This window comes from Suncus etruscus, chromosome 16 (genome assembly GCF_024139225.1).
Source record: "Suncus etruscus isolate mSunEtr1 chromosome 16, mSunEtr1.pri.cur, whole genome shotgun sequence".
Classification (NCBI taxonomy): Eukaryota; Metazoa; Chordata; class Mammalia; order Eulipotyphla; family Soricidae; genus Suncus; species Suncus etruscus.
The window spans coordinates 33,069,238-33,087,818 of NC_064863.1; the positions used below are offsets into that span (position 1 = coordinate 33,069,238).

The following is an 18,581-nucleotide window of genomic DNA, read 5'->3' on the forward strand; positions in this document are numbered from 1 at the left end:
TAGCTGAATTTTCAAGCAACTCAAGCTGCTTTCATGGAAAGTCTGAGAGAAAAGACAAGTGAATGAAAAGAACACGGGCAAGGCCTTAGTAAGACTGGGGCTAAAATCCTAGATGTTAGACAATTAATTGTTGAGGTTTTTGTTGTTTGTTCCTTTGTTTGAACCACAACTGAACTTACTCCGGGTTCTATGCTCAGCAATCACTCCTGGTGATACTCGTGTGAACATGTGTGTTGTCTGGGACTAAATTGGGGTCAGCAAGGTGCAAGACAAGTGCTTTATCCTTCCTTGTACTCTCTCCAGCCTTTGGAGAGTGAATTTGAATTCACTGTCTCCACTCCTCACGTTCATCAACAACCTATTTATGAGCTCTCTTTGGCCTTCTTTGCACTTAACTATAAGTAGTTCTAATGTCTCCTCCAAAGAGTTGCTGTGAGAGCAAATCTTTTCATACTTTAGAAATGCTTGAATAGTGTCCAGCACACAGAAAAGATTCTCTAAAAGTTAGCTCGGATGGGGCTGGAGCAACAGCATAGTGGGTGGGGTATTTACCTTGCACACGGTCAACTGGGTTCAATCCCGGGCATCCCATATAATTCCCTGAACCTGCCAGAAGTGATTTCTGAGCACAAAACCAGAATTAATCCCTGAGCACTGCCAGGTGGGCCCCCCAATAAAATAACTCCTACAAGAAAGGTTGCTGGCTTTGAGATTAATTTGCAAAATATGTTCTAAACACTGCAGAAAATACTTAAAAGAAGTGAAAATACTTAAAAGAAGTAATTTATTTTGTTTTGTGGCCACATCTGACAGTGCTAGTGCTTACTTTTTATGCTCAGGGATCACTCCTGGTGGGCTGAGGAAACTATACAGGGTGCCAGGGATTGAACCTTAGGCCAGCTACATGCAAGGCGAATACCTATCCACTGTGTATTTCTCTAGCCCCTAAAGAACTTTGTTTTTTTAGAGGGGGGTGTCACACCCAGCGATGCTCAGGATTTACTCCTGACTCTGCACTCAAAAGTCATTCCTCACAGGCTCAGGGGACCATATGGGATGCCAGGATTCGAACCAGGGTCTGTCCTGTGTTAACTGCATACAAAGCAAACGCCTTACTGCTGTGCTATTGCTCTGGTCCAAGAACTAGGTTTGGTTTTTTGGTCACACCTGGCTGCGCCCAGGGGTACCTCCTGGCTCTACACTCAGAAATCACTCCTGGCAGGCTTGGGGACCATATGGGATGCCGGGATTTGAACCACCATCCTTCTGTGTGCAAGGCAAGTGCCCCACCTCCATGCCATCTCTCTGGCCCCCAAACTAGGTTTTTTTGTTTGTTTGTTTTTTGTTTTTTGGGCCACACCCGGCGGTGCTCAGGGGTTACTCCTGGCTGTCTGCTCAGAAATAGCTCCTGGCAGGCACGGGGGATCATATGGGACACCGGGATTCGAACCAACCACCTTTGGTCCTGGATCGGCTGCTTGCAAGACAACACCGCTGTGCTATCTCTCCGGGCCCCAAACTAGTTTTTTAAAATCACATTTATATATCTTATAAAAGTAAAAAAAATAAGTTATCTATACATAAATCAAATAGTGATGTGCCACCTTTTAAAAATTTTTGTTGTTTGTTTTGGGGCCACACCCAGTGGTGCTCAGGGGTTACTCCTGGCTCTGCACTCAGAAATCACTCCTGGCAGGCACAGGGGACCATATGGGATGCCAGAGATTAAACCTGGGTCTGTCCCAGGTTGGCCTCGTGCAAGGTAAATGCTTTACCACTGTGCTATCACTCTAGCCCCTGATACACCACTTTTTAACTTATTTGGGAGGGTATTTGACAATACTGATGTTCTCATGTCTCTGTGCTTAGGGATCACTCCTGACAATGCTAGAGAGACCCTATGGTGCTAGGGATGGAGTTTGGGGTTCTTGCATGCCAACCTCTCTAGCCCCAAGTAATATGATTATTTGTTTGTTTGTTTGTTTGTTTGTTTGGGGCCACTCCTGGCTTGCACTCAGAAATCATTTCTGGCAGGCTTGGGATATCATAGGATGCTAATCAAACTGATTCAGCCATGAGCAAGGCCAGCACCCTACCCACTGTGCTCCAGTCTCAGGGATATTATTCTTTAATAATAAATTTAAAGGGGCCAAAGAGAAGATGGTAAGGGGTTTAACTTTGCATGCAGGAGATCTCTCTACATGGTCTCCTGAGCAATGCAAAGAGAAAACTCTTTGGGCTCAGAACAGAAAGGAGATCTGACCACTCCCAGATATGGCTCCCAAACAAACAAACAAACAAAAAATCGCCCCTGGCTTGGGGGGACCATATGGGACACCAGGGGATTGAACCACGGTCCGTCCTAGGCTAGTGCTTGCAAGGCAGATGCCTTACCTCTAGCGCCACTTCTCTGGACCCCAAACAAAAATTTTTAAAGGGAATAAGGCCCAGTGATAGAGCACATAGTTTGCAAAAGTGAGATCCTGGGTTTGATCCCTCGCACTGCATGCCCTTCCAATTGCTTCAGAAGTGGACCTTACACTTAATATTCTTGAAAGAATATTATTAAGTTTTATTGACTGCAGCAAAAGATGACCTCAATAAGCAGAGAGATAGCACATGCTCATAAAGAGAGAGAGATGTCTATTATCTTGAAGAATTTATCTTTCTATGCTCATCTGTAAGTCAAAGTAATTTCCAAAATATTACCTGGTATTAAAGTTGGGTTTGGAACTTGCAGAGCTGAATGTAAGTGAAGAGCAAACCCTTAAAGAGTGCTATTTCTTGGCGGGCCAAGAGGAGACTAATGAAATAGGACAGAGCTCAGAGAGCTGCTCCTGTAAGTTATGGAAACTTGGTACTCAGTAAAGTGATATTACCAATCAGGAGGAATCGCATGAATGAAGACAAAATTGGGCCAATTGTTCAGCCTCCAATAAAAACTGGCAATTGAATCCCTGCCACACTCACACCCTTGACTAAAGACTGATGTGAGAAAAAACACAGTAAATATGATCTTTGTGGTCTCCCTGGATCAGAGAAAAATGTCTTACACAAGACATAGAAGGCACAGACCATAGAGAAGGATAATTTACAACTAATTTCTGCTAAAATTTTATTTTCTGGCTAACTAAGATTAATGGTCCCAACTTGATTCTCTCTCCTCGAAATGTAAGAATCCAAACAAGGCATCAATGCCCTTTCTAGGGTGGTTTTCCCGGTCCTACCCAAAGAAGAAACACAATGTACATTTTCATCCAACTAGGTTTTAGCCAAAGCATGGAACTTGCTTTGGTTAATGAAATGCAGAATAACATATATGATATTCAACTGGAGATTCGATTTGAATTTTTGTGACTTGTTCATAGGTGACAATTCTAAATGAGTTTGTAGAGTATAGCTTCAGACTTTGGTAAATGTATATACCCCAAAGTGCCCACCATGTTCTAGTGCATGTTCTAGTACATTCTCCACTAGATCACTCCAGTTGATCTCATTTACCCATCCCCACCTGCTTTCTCCCATCCCAGCTGGTAATTACCATTGTGCTCAGTGTTTAAAAACTGGTTTTTGCTATTCTCTCTCTCTCTCTCTCTCTTTTTTTTTTTGCTGTTCTGTTTCCCTATTATCCCCAAATGAATGAGATCATTCTGCATTTGTCTTTCTGTTTCTGATTTATGCAGAATTTCTGATTTCTGATTATGTAGAATTCCTTCAAGTTCCATTTATGGTTTTTGATAAATGAAACCAGAGCACTTTTGGGAGAGGTGAGAAATGTTTAGAAACACCTGCAATCAAGTGCTACTTCTGGCTTACTATTTGGGGGTTACTCTTGGCAGTGGTTGGGGGACCACATGGTGCTGGGGATCAAAATCAGGTTCCCTGCATGCAAAGCTTATAACACATTGAGCCATTTCTCTGGCTCCCCAGAGCTTTTATTTATGTAGATTTTTGGGTCATACCTGGTGATGCTCAAGGCTTACTCTTGGCTCTGTATTCAGGGATTTCTCCTGCTGGGGCTCTGGGAAAAATACAAGGTGTTGGGGTCGAACCATGGTCAGTTGCTTGCAAGGCAAAGGTCCTACACACTTTACTATTGCTCCAGCCTCCCTAGCCAGAGTTTTTCTTTTGGGGGGGGGGTTGGGTCACACCCAGCAGCACTCAGGGGATACTTCTGGCTCTATGCTCAGAAATCACTCCTGGCAGGCTCAGGGGACCATATGGGATGCCAGGATTGGAACCACTGTCCTTCGGCATGCAAGGCAAGCACCCTATCTCCATACTAACTCTTCAGACCCCAGACAAAGTTTTTCTTTCTTTTTTTCCATTTTTTCCCTTTATTTAAACATCTTGATTACATAAATGATCAGCCAAAGTTTTTCAATGTGCATGTTTAAAGTCCTGTCCTCTGTCATCTGTCCTGAGAAGAGCTTCCCAAAGCTACTCTTGCATTCATAAGAGGAAAAGCTGGAACAGACCTAGCCATAACTCAAGATGGAAACAAAGGCAAGTCACAATAGTGATCCAACACACAGAGGCCATTCTGGGGGCAAGAGAAATAAATAAGGCAATGCCTTGCATGTGACCAACCTGTATGGCTCCTTAAGCACTGCCAAGAATGATCTCTGATCACAGTCAGGAGTAAGCCCTGAGCTCTGCCAGGTATAGCACTCAAACAAAATAATAATAATGAAATCAATATTTTATTGATATGAGAAACCAATATTTGATATTTGGAGTGTTGTTATACTCTATTTGAATATATTATTCTAGTAGCACATTAACTCAATCAAAATGAACTTGGGATAAAGATATTGGAGCCTTAAAGTAAAGGTGGGATGTAGAGGTTGCTTAGATATAGGGTCCTTTTGTTTGTTTTAGGGCCACATTTGATGGTGTTCAGGTATTACTCTGTGCTTAGGAATTATTCCTTAGTAACTCCTCAGTGCTTGGGGACCATATGGGATACCAGGATCGAACCTGGGTCAGTTGCATGGAGAGCAAATGTCCTACTCGGTGTACTATAGCTTCAGCCCCAATAGGCTCTTCCTTGAGAACAGAATTCAGAAATCGCCAAGAAATCCAGTTGCAGGCTCTGGGAGGAAGAGTTCTCTGGGGAGGGGGGGGGATCCATTCTCTATTTTTTTGCTACTCTGGTCAAGTGGCAGAGAGAACAGAAGCAAGTGTCCTAACTCCGTCACCTTCCTGACAACTAAGGGGAGCCAAACTCCCCATCACTACCTTACCCAAAAAATACACCCTGGAAAGAGAGCTAGCCTGGAAAGGTAATGATGTGCACTCAGGAGAAATAAGCAATGTCAGGAGGGATGTGAACTAAGTAGCCTCTGCCCATGCTATTATTTCTCCTGAGGAAGGCTTGAAAAAACTGTCCTCAGGGTACATGTGTCTAGTCCATTCAGTCATCACATCTTTCCCAGAAAATACAAATGCAGTCCTAAGAGAAGTAGGTTCAATTCCAGAATCACCTTCCATGTTTTCCGAAGACCTGACCTAACAGCCAAGGTCAGGCTTTCCAGTGGCCCTCTTCTAGCTAGTCACCTTAAGTTCTCCTGGAGGTAACAGTCTCTCCTTCATTTTGTACAGGAGACAGCAGGAATATTCCAGGCAGAGAAGTAGCAACTAGTGATTAGTGTTTGAACATTGCTTTGGAAACCAATTAGAATGAACTTGAAAAATAAAATGAAAAAGTGAGGGAGGGCAGAGAGATAGCACAGTGGCAGGGCATTTGCCTTGCACGCAGCCAACCCAGGAGGGACCCAGTTAGAATTCCTGGCATCCCATATGGTCCCCCAGTCTGCCAGGAGCGATTTCTGAGTGCAGAGCCAGAAATAATCCCTGAACTCTGGCAGGTGTGGCCCGGAAGTCAATCAATCAATAATAAAATTTAATAATAAAACAAAATAGAATGAACTTAAGGTTCCAAAACCAGTTGGGAGGGAGCACTTGGAGGGAAATTCGAGTTGAGGAATCACCCAAACAGAACTATGTCTTCAGAAATGGATTATTCCTAGGGCTGGAGTGGTAGCACAGTGGTAGAGCATTTGTCTTGCCAGTGGCTGATCCAGGACAGACCCAGGTTGGATTCCTCGCATTCCATATGGCCCCCCGAGCCTGCCAGGAGTGATTTCTGAGTGCAGAGTCAGGAGAAACCCCTGAGCACCACTGGGTGTGACCCAGAAATCAAAAAAGAAAAAGAAAAAAAGAAATGAATTATTCCTGAGAGTTTGTACAGAGGAAAGGTGCCTGTCTTGCACCTTTATGTGCTGAATTCATTTTAATTCCCTACACCAAGAGGCCACTGGGTCTTACAAGCACCACTTGGGAGCACCGCTTTCTTCTCTTGGCCATAGAGGAGAACAGAAAAGAGAGAGACATCAGCTGGTGTCTGTTTGTCTCTATGGTGTCACTTTTCAGACTAGAAATGTTACCATGGGGAGCATCTCTGAAGTCCATTTCCTAATCTTCCAAAGTCTCCCATCCAGACCCAGGGCAAGTCTGCTCCTGCATCAAACCTGCTGGTCTGAAGCTTGCTGTGTCTGTAGTTGTGTTCAAATAAGCTGCCAAATGATTGAGAACATATTCAGCACATAAAGCTGAATTGAAACTTCTAGGCTGAGTTTCTAGTCTCTGGGCTGTGATTCCTTTGGCAAACTGAATCGCTATTGTTGGTGACCCCAGGTCAATAAGACACCATGGACACTGAGACGGGATCAAGCGTATGTCAATACACACTTCCCTTCCTTAAATATATGTCGTGGTGAGTTCAACTTAAGGCAAAGTGCTTGGTTAGAGTTTCTAGGTTCATAATAATAGTTTCTTGTTAGTTATTTTCTCAAACGAAATGGCAGTCATATAGAGGTCTGTGAAACAGAGACACTAGAGCAGCTGCTCAATCAATATGAGATTTAAATGACTGAATGCAGAGCCGGGAGATGATAGTTCTAAGGACGGAGCTCTTGCCTTGCATGCAGGAAGCCTTACCCCTAGCATCCTTAGCACAAAATTGAAAGTAACCCCCATTAGCCACTATGTGTGGCCCAAACATCTCCTCTCTCCCACTAAGATAAAAATAACTGGCTAAATGACTGAGAAAACGTTCAGTACATATCAATCATTATCATAATATGATCTTCATCCTGGAAGGCAGAATCATGCTGATGGCTATAAGACTTCTTCTGATTCTAGAGTTGCAACAGCAACTATACATATGACCACCAGGTGGCGATATGACCCTAAATTTCACAGAAAGACCCGCCCCGGGAGTTTGGACCTTGGTTTCTAGTTTTCTTGCTCAATGCTTCCTAAAGCTTATTCTTGCGAATTAGCTGACGTCTGACTAAAAGCAGATTTTAATTCAGCAGGTCCTGGGATAGATGAAGCCAGAAAGTCTGCATTTCTAACAAGCTTTTAGCTGAGGAGGAAGGAGATGCAAGATTCTAGCATTCTGCAACTGTTTCACCTTCCACCCAGGAATTAGAATCAGGTAGACCTGAAATGCACGAAGACCCAGTCCACATCTTTGGAGGTAGTGAAGAGGAAGAACAATATAAAATAACAAAGACAAACAACACAGGAAAAGGAAGTAAAAATTTAAAAACCTGGGTAGCTTCTCTTGACAGTCTCCCAAAGTTATCTCATAAAGACTTGTCCTCCCCCCCCCTCCAATCCAAGGACATCATGATGCAAATGCACAGGTCAAGGTAGGGAGAAGATCAGCCTGGATCTTCTCCCTCTGTTCTGTCTCTGCGCCTAGGAGCTCATCAAACAGCTTATTGGAGAATACAAAATACTGAGTTGACCATGGATGGCCAAGCAAAGTTTGGGGTTTCTAGAAGAGTTCATATAAAAAGGGCTACAAAACAATCCAGGTGTGCAACAACAGATGAGTGACTAAAGAAGTGTTCCATATACACAATGGAATACTACGCAGATGTCAGGAAAAATAAAGTCATGAAATTTTCCTATACATAGATGGACATGGAAATTGTTATGCTGAGTGAAATAAGTCAGAGGAAGAGAGATAAGACATAGGATAGTCTCACTCATCTGTGGGATTTAAGAAAAATAAAAGACAGTATGGTAATAATATCCAGAGATAATAGAGATGAGGTTTGAAAGGACCAGCCCATGATATGAAGCTTACCACAAAGATTGGTGAGTGCAGTTAGAGAAATAACTACACTAACAACTATCATGACAATGGTAGTGGGTGAGAGAAATAGACTGCCTGTCTCCAAGACTGGCAGAGAGTAGGAGTGGGGGGGCATTGGTGGTGGGAAGTTTACACTGGTGAAGTGGGGTGTCCTTCTATATAACTAAAACCAACTACAAACATGTTTGTAATCATTGTGATTAAATAAATAATTATTAAAAATAAAAATAAATAAAAAGAGCTGCGAAGGGCCAGGCTGAGAATTGAAGAAGTGGGATAAGAGGAAGAGGCACTTTGCCTCTGGGACTGCTCTTGTGTGCAAATGGGAGCTATTTTAGTAGTATGAACTTCTGCTTTCTGCAGCTGGAGGGGCTAGTGGGGAGAGTCCCATGAAGTGAAACTGCTCAGACCATACTGCAAGCTGAAATAACACAACTTATGGTTGGGATGCCAGCATGTCAAGGTGGCTGCAGTGAACATACAAGTGCATGCCACACCCTTATTCGTGGCATTAAACCTATTTTGTGCCTCTTCTCAAATAAATTGTGATAATTAGATAAAGGTGTTAAGTTTAGGGAACATATGCTGTCCATGAAAATCCCATTTTTGGGCCAGAAAGATAGTGCAGGGGTTATGGCACTTGCCTCGCATGAGACTAAATCCAATTCAACCCCTGAAAGCATATATGGTCCCCAAGCACTACCAGGTGTAATTTTAGCACAGAGACACAAGTAATTCCTGAGCACTTCCCAATGGGGCCCCACACTCAAAGCAAAAAAAAAAAAAAATCAAATTCTATTCTTCTCCCTCTACATTGCTTGGGATCTGAGGAGTACAGTTATATTTCAATACAGCCACCTTGAGTGATGATAAGTTATCACCATCCCTAAGCTATTAACATTAAGGAAAGAAAGACAATTATCTGCAGAAATACAGGGTGATACCCAGAGCTTCTAAGGAGTTCACAGACTTGTCCACACTAAGAGCTCAGGCTCCTTGGGAATAAAAATGGAAGAAGCTCCAGGCTGGCTAATGGTAAGAAGATTAAAAAGAAAACCCGCAAGTTCCCAAAAATCTGGAGTCATGTTCCAGCAACAACCTAGGACTCTTCCATTGCCTTCATTCTAGAACACAGCCAGGAACTCTCATTTCCCAAAAGATTTTGTTGTAGGAAAAACTTATTTACTAAAACCTGGAATTTCTTGGGTAAAAGGATTTCACCAGGTTTGTATAAGGACTGGTGCTGCTTGTCTGTGACTTAACATTAAATTCAGGACAAACTCATTTTATCTTATTATGAGCTACATCAGTCAAAACCAAGCATGGTAAGATCTTAAGAGTGGTATCTGGGGCCCGAAGAGATAGCACAGCAGCATTTGCCTTGCAAGCAGCCGATCCAGGACCAAAGGTGGTTGGTTCGAATCCCGGTGTCCCATATGGTTCCCCGTGCCTGCCAGGAGCTATTTCTGAGCAAAGAGTCAGGAGTAACCCCTGAGCACTGCCGGGTGTGGCCCAAAAACAAACAAACAAAAAAAAGAGTGGTATCTGGGGTCAGAGAGATAGCATGAAGGTAAAGTTGTTTGCCTTGCATGCAGAAGGATGGTGGTTCAAATCACAGCATCTCATATGGTCCCCCAAGCCTGCCAGGACTGATTTCTGAGCGTAGAGCCAGGAGTAACCCCCGAGTGCTGCTGGGTGTGACCCAAAAAACAAAACAAAAGAGTGGTATCTGCCTTTCTGAAAAAGGAACAGTACTATGGTCTGCTAGGTTAAGAAATTAAGGTTGGCTAGTTGTTGAGAAAAGAAGTCGCTGGCACTTAGCTTAACAGAGTATTTAAAAAATTTCATCTTCAGGGATTGCTCCTAGCCGAGCTTAGGGGACACGATGGATGTTGAGAACTGAACCCAGGTTAGCTGTATTCAGAGGAAAAGGAGTCCTATTTGCTATAGAAAAATGCTCTGGCCCCTAAAATATTTATTTGAAACATAATATTTCCAAACTGAAAAATAACTAACACAGAATGACTCAATCCTGATTGACTTTAGGGCTACAGTTACTTTTATTGTATATTTTATTTATTATTTATTTTACAGTATTTTATTGTATATTCTCAATGTTTTTTTGCTTGAGGACCAGACCCAGCTAAGGACTTACTTACTCCTGGCTCTGCTCTGCACTCAAGGCTCACATGTGGTAGTACTCTGTGGACCATAGGGTGCTAGGGATCAAACCTAGGTTGGCCATGTGCAAGTGCCTTCTACTGTACTATCACTCCAATTCATCAATTCATTTTTAATGTGAGTCACACAGTGTGTGCTGTACTCAATATTTACAAGACTTTCCTACATAGCTAACACTTCCAGTAGCTCCAAGACCTATTATGTGGCAGCCCAGTTGCTGAGTACCTTGGCGGAAAGATACTTTACCCAATCTCTGCCTCCCTCACTCTGATTTCCATGGGATTCTCCTTCCACCAAACACAGCAGGGCTCCACAAAAGAAGAAAAAAAACACTTAATTTCAGAAGACAAAACCCTAGAACCAACAGTGAAAAGTCACTGCCCTATCTCCCTGTTTTCCGTCTACCATATTCAACACAATTTGGGGGGAGGAGGGTTTGGGTCACACCCAGCTGTGCTCAGAAGTTACTCCTGGCTCTGTGCTCAGAAATTGCTCCTGGCAGGCACAGGGGACCATATGAGATGCCAGTATTCGAACCACCATCAGTCCTGAATTGGCTGTGTGCAAGGCAAACATCCTACCATTGTGCTATATCTCTGGCCCCCAATAGAATTTTTTAAATAACTATTAGCATTCAGAGATCAGAGCAGCTGCTGGTAAGGTGCTTGCTTTGCATGCAACCAATGCAGGCATTACATATGGTCCCTAAAGCCCAACAGAAGTGATTACTTGAGTGCAGAGCAAGGAGTAAGACCTGAGCAGCACTGGGTGTAACCTAAACCCCCAAATAAATAAATAAATGATTAATGTGACTATTACCATTCATAAAACTATTATCATTTAAAAAATAAGGTGGGCCAGAGAGATAGCACAGTGGTAGAACATTTGCCTTGCATGCAGCTGACCCAGGAGGAACTTGGTTTGATTCCTGGAATCCAACATGGGCTCCCAGCCTGCCAGGATCGATTTCTGACTGCAGAGCAGAAGTGACCCCTGAGCTTCGCTGGGTGTGGCCCAGAAACCAACCAATCAATCAAGTTAAAAAAATAATGTCAATGCAGAACCCAATTTTGACCTGCTCAAGATGTTGGAGACTGTTTGGCATAACTAAAAGCCCTTTATACTAAAATCAAAATGGAGTCTCTGAGAGTCTGAGCAAAAGTGCCTACGTGACAATTAGCAGGCTGCCAGCCTGAGCAGCTAGCAAAATGTGGCCTTTGCCCTTGGACCTAAAGAAAAGGGGAGTCATTGCATTCCTCAGAGCTAGGGGAGTCAGCCACAGGCACCAAGATGCTCCCATAAAGATAGAGGCTGGTGGGCCTGGGCAGAGATTAGATCTTATACTTTATTGCTCTAACAACTTGGGCCTCATGATTGATGAATGCCAGCTTCGTGATGTACAGTCTTGTTAATTTTGAAAAAACATGATGTGCCTGTGGAAAGTTACAATTATTCCAAGAATGCCTTGCCCCTTTCTCTTTGTTTGGCCTGACTATAAAAGGCTAGCCCCCTCCCCAAATAAACGGACTCTTGATCGGAGCTTTTCACCTTGAGTCTCCTTGTCTTCCCAAATCCCTTTTTTCTTTCAGACTGGAATCCACTTTGTGAATCGTGAATAACTGTTGTGGTCTCCAAGCCTCTCCCGCGGGTCGGGATTGAGGTCCCTGCGGGGCCGCATCAAGAGATTAATTACATTAGACAAAATGAAATTAAGTGGATTTTCCCCCATTTTTATTAATGTATAGGGCTTTACAATGCTTTTCATCATACTTTTTATATATACATCATTCCAATTCCACACATGTCAGCAGAGAGCCCAAGACCTTCCATCCTCCACCAGTGTCCCAAGGATCACTTCTAACACCACCATTCATCCAAGCTCAGTTCTATAGACAAAATCTTCAGTTCCAATAACCTTGATAAAATGAATGCTTTTGTAGATCTAGCATAACAAAACATTAATAATGTCACATCTTCCAAATGCTGTTCAGGAATCCTTCCATTCCGGGATTTTCATCTTCTTACCTGACTTTAGCCTATTCCTGTTGCTCCTTTTCACTCCCTCAGAATTTTCCCTGAAATATCACTACCCCAAAATCCAATGAGTCCCCATCAAGTTCATCCTACCCAACCAAAACTCATTTTATAAAATTTCCTTAAGCACCTTTTCTGATTCAGCAAACTGCTGCTGGCATAATGGAAGGTGGAATCAGTCTTGGCCTTTGAGGACCCATCATCTGGGGACTTCAAAAGCACACACTTGGTGGATAAAAAAAAAATTGGTGATGGGAAACCAACAGATTTCAAAGCAGTTGACACTTGATTAGGTCTTTGAGGGATTTATAGCATTTCCTGAATGACTCATAGTTTAACAAAGTATTATAGGCAGGTGACAATGTCAACTGATGGTTCTGGGGGTGTGAAAGACCTTTCTGGGGAAAAAAACCAGAATAGAGGTAAATGATCGGATATAAGGAGGTAAGAGAACCTTGAGGTTAGACTATAGAGGAACATACCATTTTTTTTTCCTTTTATTACACAGTTGAGTAACAGAAATTTTTCTAATCAGAAGTCACTTTTCTCCTACCTCCATCACATCTCTGAGGAAAGTAACTTGACATTTATTTTGAAATGTAATTTTTGCAAATTTCAGAAGACTTTATTTTTCTATGACTATTCAGATTAGAAGGGAAGAACCAATCAAGCTAATTATGTAGACTCTAAAAATAAAATCTATGAGTTTTATTTTCTACTAACAAAAAAAAAAATAGACTCATTCTAAACAACTTCAGTGTTATAGAAATATACAAGAAAAAAAAAAAAAAAAACCAGTGCTCCTATCACCTAAATAGACCTAAGCTGTATTCTATACTAATGCCCTGATAAAGATTCCTCTAGGTCAGTATTTCATTAATAAAATTTTCTCCATGCCAGTAAATATAGAGATACCTTAATCTTTTTAATGGCTTGTGATATTCTACTATATTACTGCACTCTGATATACTGAATTGATCTTATTTTGTTGACATTTGAGCTGTTTTCCATTGTTTCATCATAGACAATATTGGAGTGAAGGCCTTTTTACACAAAGGTTTGCAAACTTTAGTTACCATCAGATAGGTTCTTGAAAAACCTTTGAGAGGGGCTATAGAGATAATACAGCAAGTACAGCATTTGCCTTTCATGCCTCAAACCCTGGTTCAATCCCTGGCACTCTCTATTGTAGCCCTACCTTTTTCAAGAGTGATCTCTGAGTGCAGAGGCAGGTGTGAACTCAGAGTACCCCTAGATAAAATCCTCCAAAACAAACAATAAATTAAAAATTTTCCAAGGAACTGACATAGAGATGTTTTTAAATCTTCTTTTTAAGCTTGCTTTATTTATTTATTTATTTATTTATTTATTTATTTATTTATTTATTTATTTATTTATTTATTGGTTGGCTGTTGCGCCTCACCCAGTGGTGTTCAGGAGTTACTCCTGGCTCTGCACTCAGAAATTGCCATTGGCAGGCTGGGAAATTATATGGGTGCCGGGAATTGAACCTGGGTCCCTCCTGGGTTGGCCGAATGCAAGGCAAATGCCCTACCATTGTGCCATCTTCCCGGCCGGCAGTTTTAAAACTTAATGACTTTTGCTAAACTGCCATCATAAATATTATATCAGTTTCTTTTTTCTTTTTTTCTTTTTTGGTTTTTTGGGCCACACCCTTTGATGTTCAGGGGTTACTCCTGGCTAAGCGCTCAGAAATTGCCCCTGGCTTGAGGGGACCATATGGGATGCCGGGGGATCTAACTGTGGTCCTTCCTTGGCTAGCGCTTGCAAGGCAGACACCTTACCTCTAGCGCCACCTTACCGGCCCCTATAAATTAGCTGAGTAACATTAGCTGCTTCTTCTTCTTCTTCTTCTTCTTCTTCTTCTTCTTCTTCTTCTTCTTCTTCTTCTTCTTCTTCTTCTTCTTCTTCTTCTTCTTCTAGTTTTTTTTTTTAATTTTTTTGGGCCACACCCGTTTGATGCTCAGGGGTTACTCCTGGCTTGGGGGGACCATATGGGATGCTGGGGAATCAAACCACGGTCCTTCCTTGGCTAGTGCTTGCAAGGCAGACACCTTACCTCTAGCGCCACCTCACTGGCCTCCAGTTTCTATTTTACAGTGGATACAGATCCCAATTTCTCTGCAGGAGTGAGGGGATTTATAGTTAGTCTGTTGCTATTAGCGAGATCAAAGATCCTTGAGATTCTTCATTCAGCTCTGTGAACGTCTGTAATTCATACATCTCTCTGGTTTCTAACAAATTTACATTAATAGCAGCTCTGAGATTTGCCCAAAAGAGTACACATTTGTGCCGGTCCCTGGGCCATTCCAAAAATGCTTTCTTTTCCAGGAGAGATTTCAATATAATATACTTGGTAGGAACACAGTAGAGTGGAATGGGTTCCAGTAAGATAAGAATAACACCAGAACTCTCATGGAGGACATTGTGATGGGCAAAATAGAATTCATAATGACTCCATACACTGTGAACAAAGCCAGCAGACAACACAAAAATGAATTTGTACCTTTTCTCAATACAGTTGATTATGCATTCGGGAATTCTCTGGTCAGGGTCAAAGTTTCCCTCCTGAAGACAAATCAAGACAGAACCCTGTTCTTTTTCTAGATTAGGAATCAATTCATGCTTCACCCAGGCAGAATCATGTTCACTGTATGAAACAAACACATGCAATTGGGGTTTTCTCTTCCATTGTTGTCTTGTCCTCCTAACCTCACGCCACATCTGTATCCACTGATAAAACATTCTAAAGTACCAGGGAAGATCAAAATGGAAGAAGCAGAAAGCCACAGCTGTACCCACAACTAGCAGGATAATTGTAATGGTGACAATCAGCAATGCCTTGTTACAGAATAGTTCTGGAAGGGGAGCATCCCTCAGTGGAATCCCCTTCAGCTCCAAAGGGTATTCACAGATGTATGAGTCTGACCATCCAGCCATCACACTCCCTGGGCTTCTTCCTTGCTGAATAAAATCTCTTAATTCACAAGTACAATGGAATGGATTTCTTCCCGCCTTTAGAGTTTTCACTTCCTGACAGCTAAGGAAAAAACCCAGAGTTGGACTGAGTATTGAGTTCATTTCAACATTCAGAACTGAGAGTCTACTGAAGTGACCACATCCAGGAAGATCGGTTAGAAAATTAAGAGCAAGATTGAGCTCTCGCAAAGACTTAAGGTGACCCATCTCTTTCGGAACAGCTTGGATTTTGTTATTACTCAGGTCAAGTATTTGAATACTTCTAGGCACACACCTGAAAACAGAATCTACAAATTTATTGGACGAGAGGTTCATGGTGGTCAAAGTTTTGGGCCACAAGCAATTTTCATCATTTTCATGTTGTAGCAGATTATGGCTCAGATCTAAGTATTCCAAGGATGAGTTGTTGGTGAAGCAACTCACTAAGGAAAAGGTCTCCAATTTGTTATTCTTTAGAATGAGAGTTTTCAAATGAGACAGCTGCGTAGGCTTTTGGAACAGGTCATCTGTGAGGACATTACTAGCAAAATTTAAATACTGGAATCTCATAGGGTACATCGGAAACAGCACATGTGGCATTAGTGCATCTGAGATCGTCAGATTTTCTAGATCCATTTTGGTAAACAGCAAGTAGATTTTACTCGGTGGAACAGAAAAAACTCTGAAATTGACATGCTCCAATTTCACGCTTCTCATCATGGAATGTGAGTAGTCAAATGAACTGTGGTTGAGATCCACATTCCCTCCAAAAGTCACATTTTGGATCTCAATGTATTCCACTGAGGTATGCCAGACAAACTGGAAGATGAGGAATAGGTGTTCCCATAGTAAATCAAGATGACTAAGTAACAGAAGAGATGTCCTGGATGTCTCTAGATGAAGGTTTTGCTGAGCATCATAACCTGCAAATTGACTCTTGTCATCTATATTTGTAATTTCCAAGATTTTTGAAGTCTTAATTCCATCACGCAGAAGAACCCAGAAATTTGTGTTCTTCGGTAAAGTAATGTGAAGTTTAGTTAAGTTTAAGATGGGCAGGCTGCCTTCCTCATAGGAAGAAAGTGCTCTTAAGCCCAACAAAATGGTATGCAAAGGCAAGTGGGCAATTTTCTGGAAATCTGATTTTTGTATTTTAGCTCCACTTAGACCAAAAACTTCCAGGTGAAACATGTTTCCCAGCTCCGAAGAGACAGGCAGTGTGTCGAAGTCGTTGAAAGAAAGATCTAAATGCCTGAGACTTGCCAAGGGATACCACATTACAATCTTCAGTTGGTTGTGAGACAAGTCCAAATAGCGTAACTCCTTGTTGAATTCAAACACCCTGACATCAAGCTGTTGGATTTTGTTGTGGCAAAGAATCAAAACCTGCAATTGAGAGATGGAACGGAAATTGGAGCTCTGGAGATGGGCAAGGAGGTTATGGGATAAGTCCAGGGTGGTTGTGGTGGAGGTCAGGTCCTTCGGGACTGTTGTCAGAAGCATATTAGAGCAATTAGTTGTCCATGTCCTTTCCCGTGGCAGCTCCCAAGCCCAGCCTGGCACAGATAGAAAAACACTGCAAAATATAGAAATGCTTTGGATATGCCTCATGGTCATTGCAAGGGTTTTTTCAGTTTCCTCTTAAGAATGAGAAGAATAAGCACAAGATCCTAGAAAGACAGTATTGGAAGTTAAAGGTCTATTTAATTAGTTACATTCTATAGGATTTTTTTTTTGGATTTTTTTTTAATTTTGGTTTTGGCCCATATCTAGAAGTGCTGAAAATTTACCAGCTTGGCACGCAGGGATCACTTCAGGGGACCTCGTGGGACCATATGGGATGCTGGAGATAGAACAATGAATGGTCATATGCAAGGCCCAACATACTGCACTATTGCGCCAGCTCAGAAATTTTTTTTTTTGTTTTGGGGTCACACCTGGCAGCACTCACGGGTTACTCCTGCCTCTGCACACAGAAATTGCCCCTGGAAGGCTTAGGGGACCATATGGGTTGCTGGGAATCGAACAGAGGTCCATCAGGTTTGGTTGCGTGCAAGGTAAACACCCTACCGATGTACTATTGCTCCAGACCAGCCCAGGATTTAAAAAAAAATTTTTAATGCTAAGATTTTTGAAATCCTCTTGATTACCTTCTGGACTTTAGCCGAGAACTTGACTTCTAGATCCTTGAATTACTCTGCCCTCTCCCCACGAAGGAAAAAATACCAGAGTTGTTAGATGAAGTCTTCATGCCAGATCAAAGTGTGGCATTTGCTAGGTGGTTTTCAAGACCAACTTTGTATGCATCTTGGAAAACTGAAGGGTATAGAATACCTAAAGGGGAGCAGAGAGATAGGACAGGAGTTAAGATATCTGCCTTGGATGCAGTTGACAAGAGTGTGATCCCCAGCACTGCATATGCCCCTCCCCCCCCCGGAACTGCCAGAAAGTAAAATAAGTGGAAAAAAATCCATAAGAAAAAATGTTTTTCATAAAGAAAGAATTAGTAATATATAATTTTGTGGGGTTTTTTTTTTGGGGGGGTCCACACCTTGCTATGCTTAGGGGTTATGCCTGGCTTTGAGCACAGAAACCACTCATAGTGGGCTCAGGGAACCATAGAGGGACCACATGCACCAAACACCCACTATAATATCACTTTGGTCCCAAAGATAATAGTTTTTTTAAAAGTATTTGGGCCACATCCAAAAGTATATGATAGCCATTTCTGGAAGTATCCAGGGGACCATATGTGGTGTCAGAGATCAAATCAGGGCCAGTTGCATGCAAGGCAAACTCCTAAGCCCCATACTACCTCTCTGGCTCAGTAATACTAATTTTCCTCACATCTCAGATTTTAATATGACTTATTAGGACAATGACTCGAGTCAAGAAGCTTATAAAGGTAGTTTTTGACATTACCATCTCAGAGAAGATTTGGAGCAACTTACTCTGAGTTTCTAAGTTTGGACACTATGTCTCTTAAAATAGTAGCAGAATCTAACAGTTATTTTATTTGGCTTTCTTGAGTTAAACTATAATAACTCATATCTTTTACCTGAATCTTCTCCCTACCCAATACCACAGTCTCATCCAATCAAATTCTTAGTACAATATAATTTTATATTTTTAAATATTACAGAAAATGAAGGAAGGAGGAAAGAGAGAAGAGGAAGGAAGGCAGAAAAGGAGAGAGAAGAGAAATCAGATTCTC

The 18,581-nt window shown here is 42.0% G+C and overlaps 1 protein-coding gene across 1 annotated transcript; it reads right to left on the reverse strand.

Moving 5' to 3' along the window:
* Positions 1-14,554: 14,554 nt before the first annotated feature.
* On the reverse strand, positions 14,555-16,996 carry TLR10 (toll like receptor 10). The gene has a single exon (XM_049790131.1). The coding sequence runs from the start codon at positions 16,982-16,984 to the stop codon at positions 14,555-14,557; it is 2,430 nt and encodes an 809-aa protein (XP_049646088.1). The 5' UTR covers positions 16,985-16,996.
* Between the last annotated feature and the right edge of the window lie 1,585 nt (positions 16,997-18,581).

What these genes read in the sequence shown, in the direction of transcription:
- TLR10 (XM_049790131.1), bottom strand. Translation starts at nt 16,984, where the DNA reads ATGACCATGAGGCATATCCAAAGCATTTCTATATTTTGCAGTGTTTTT.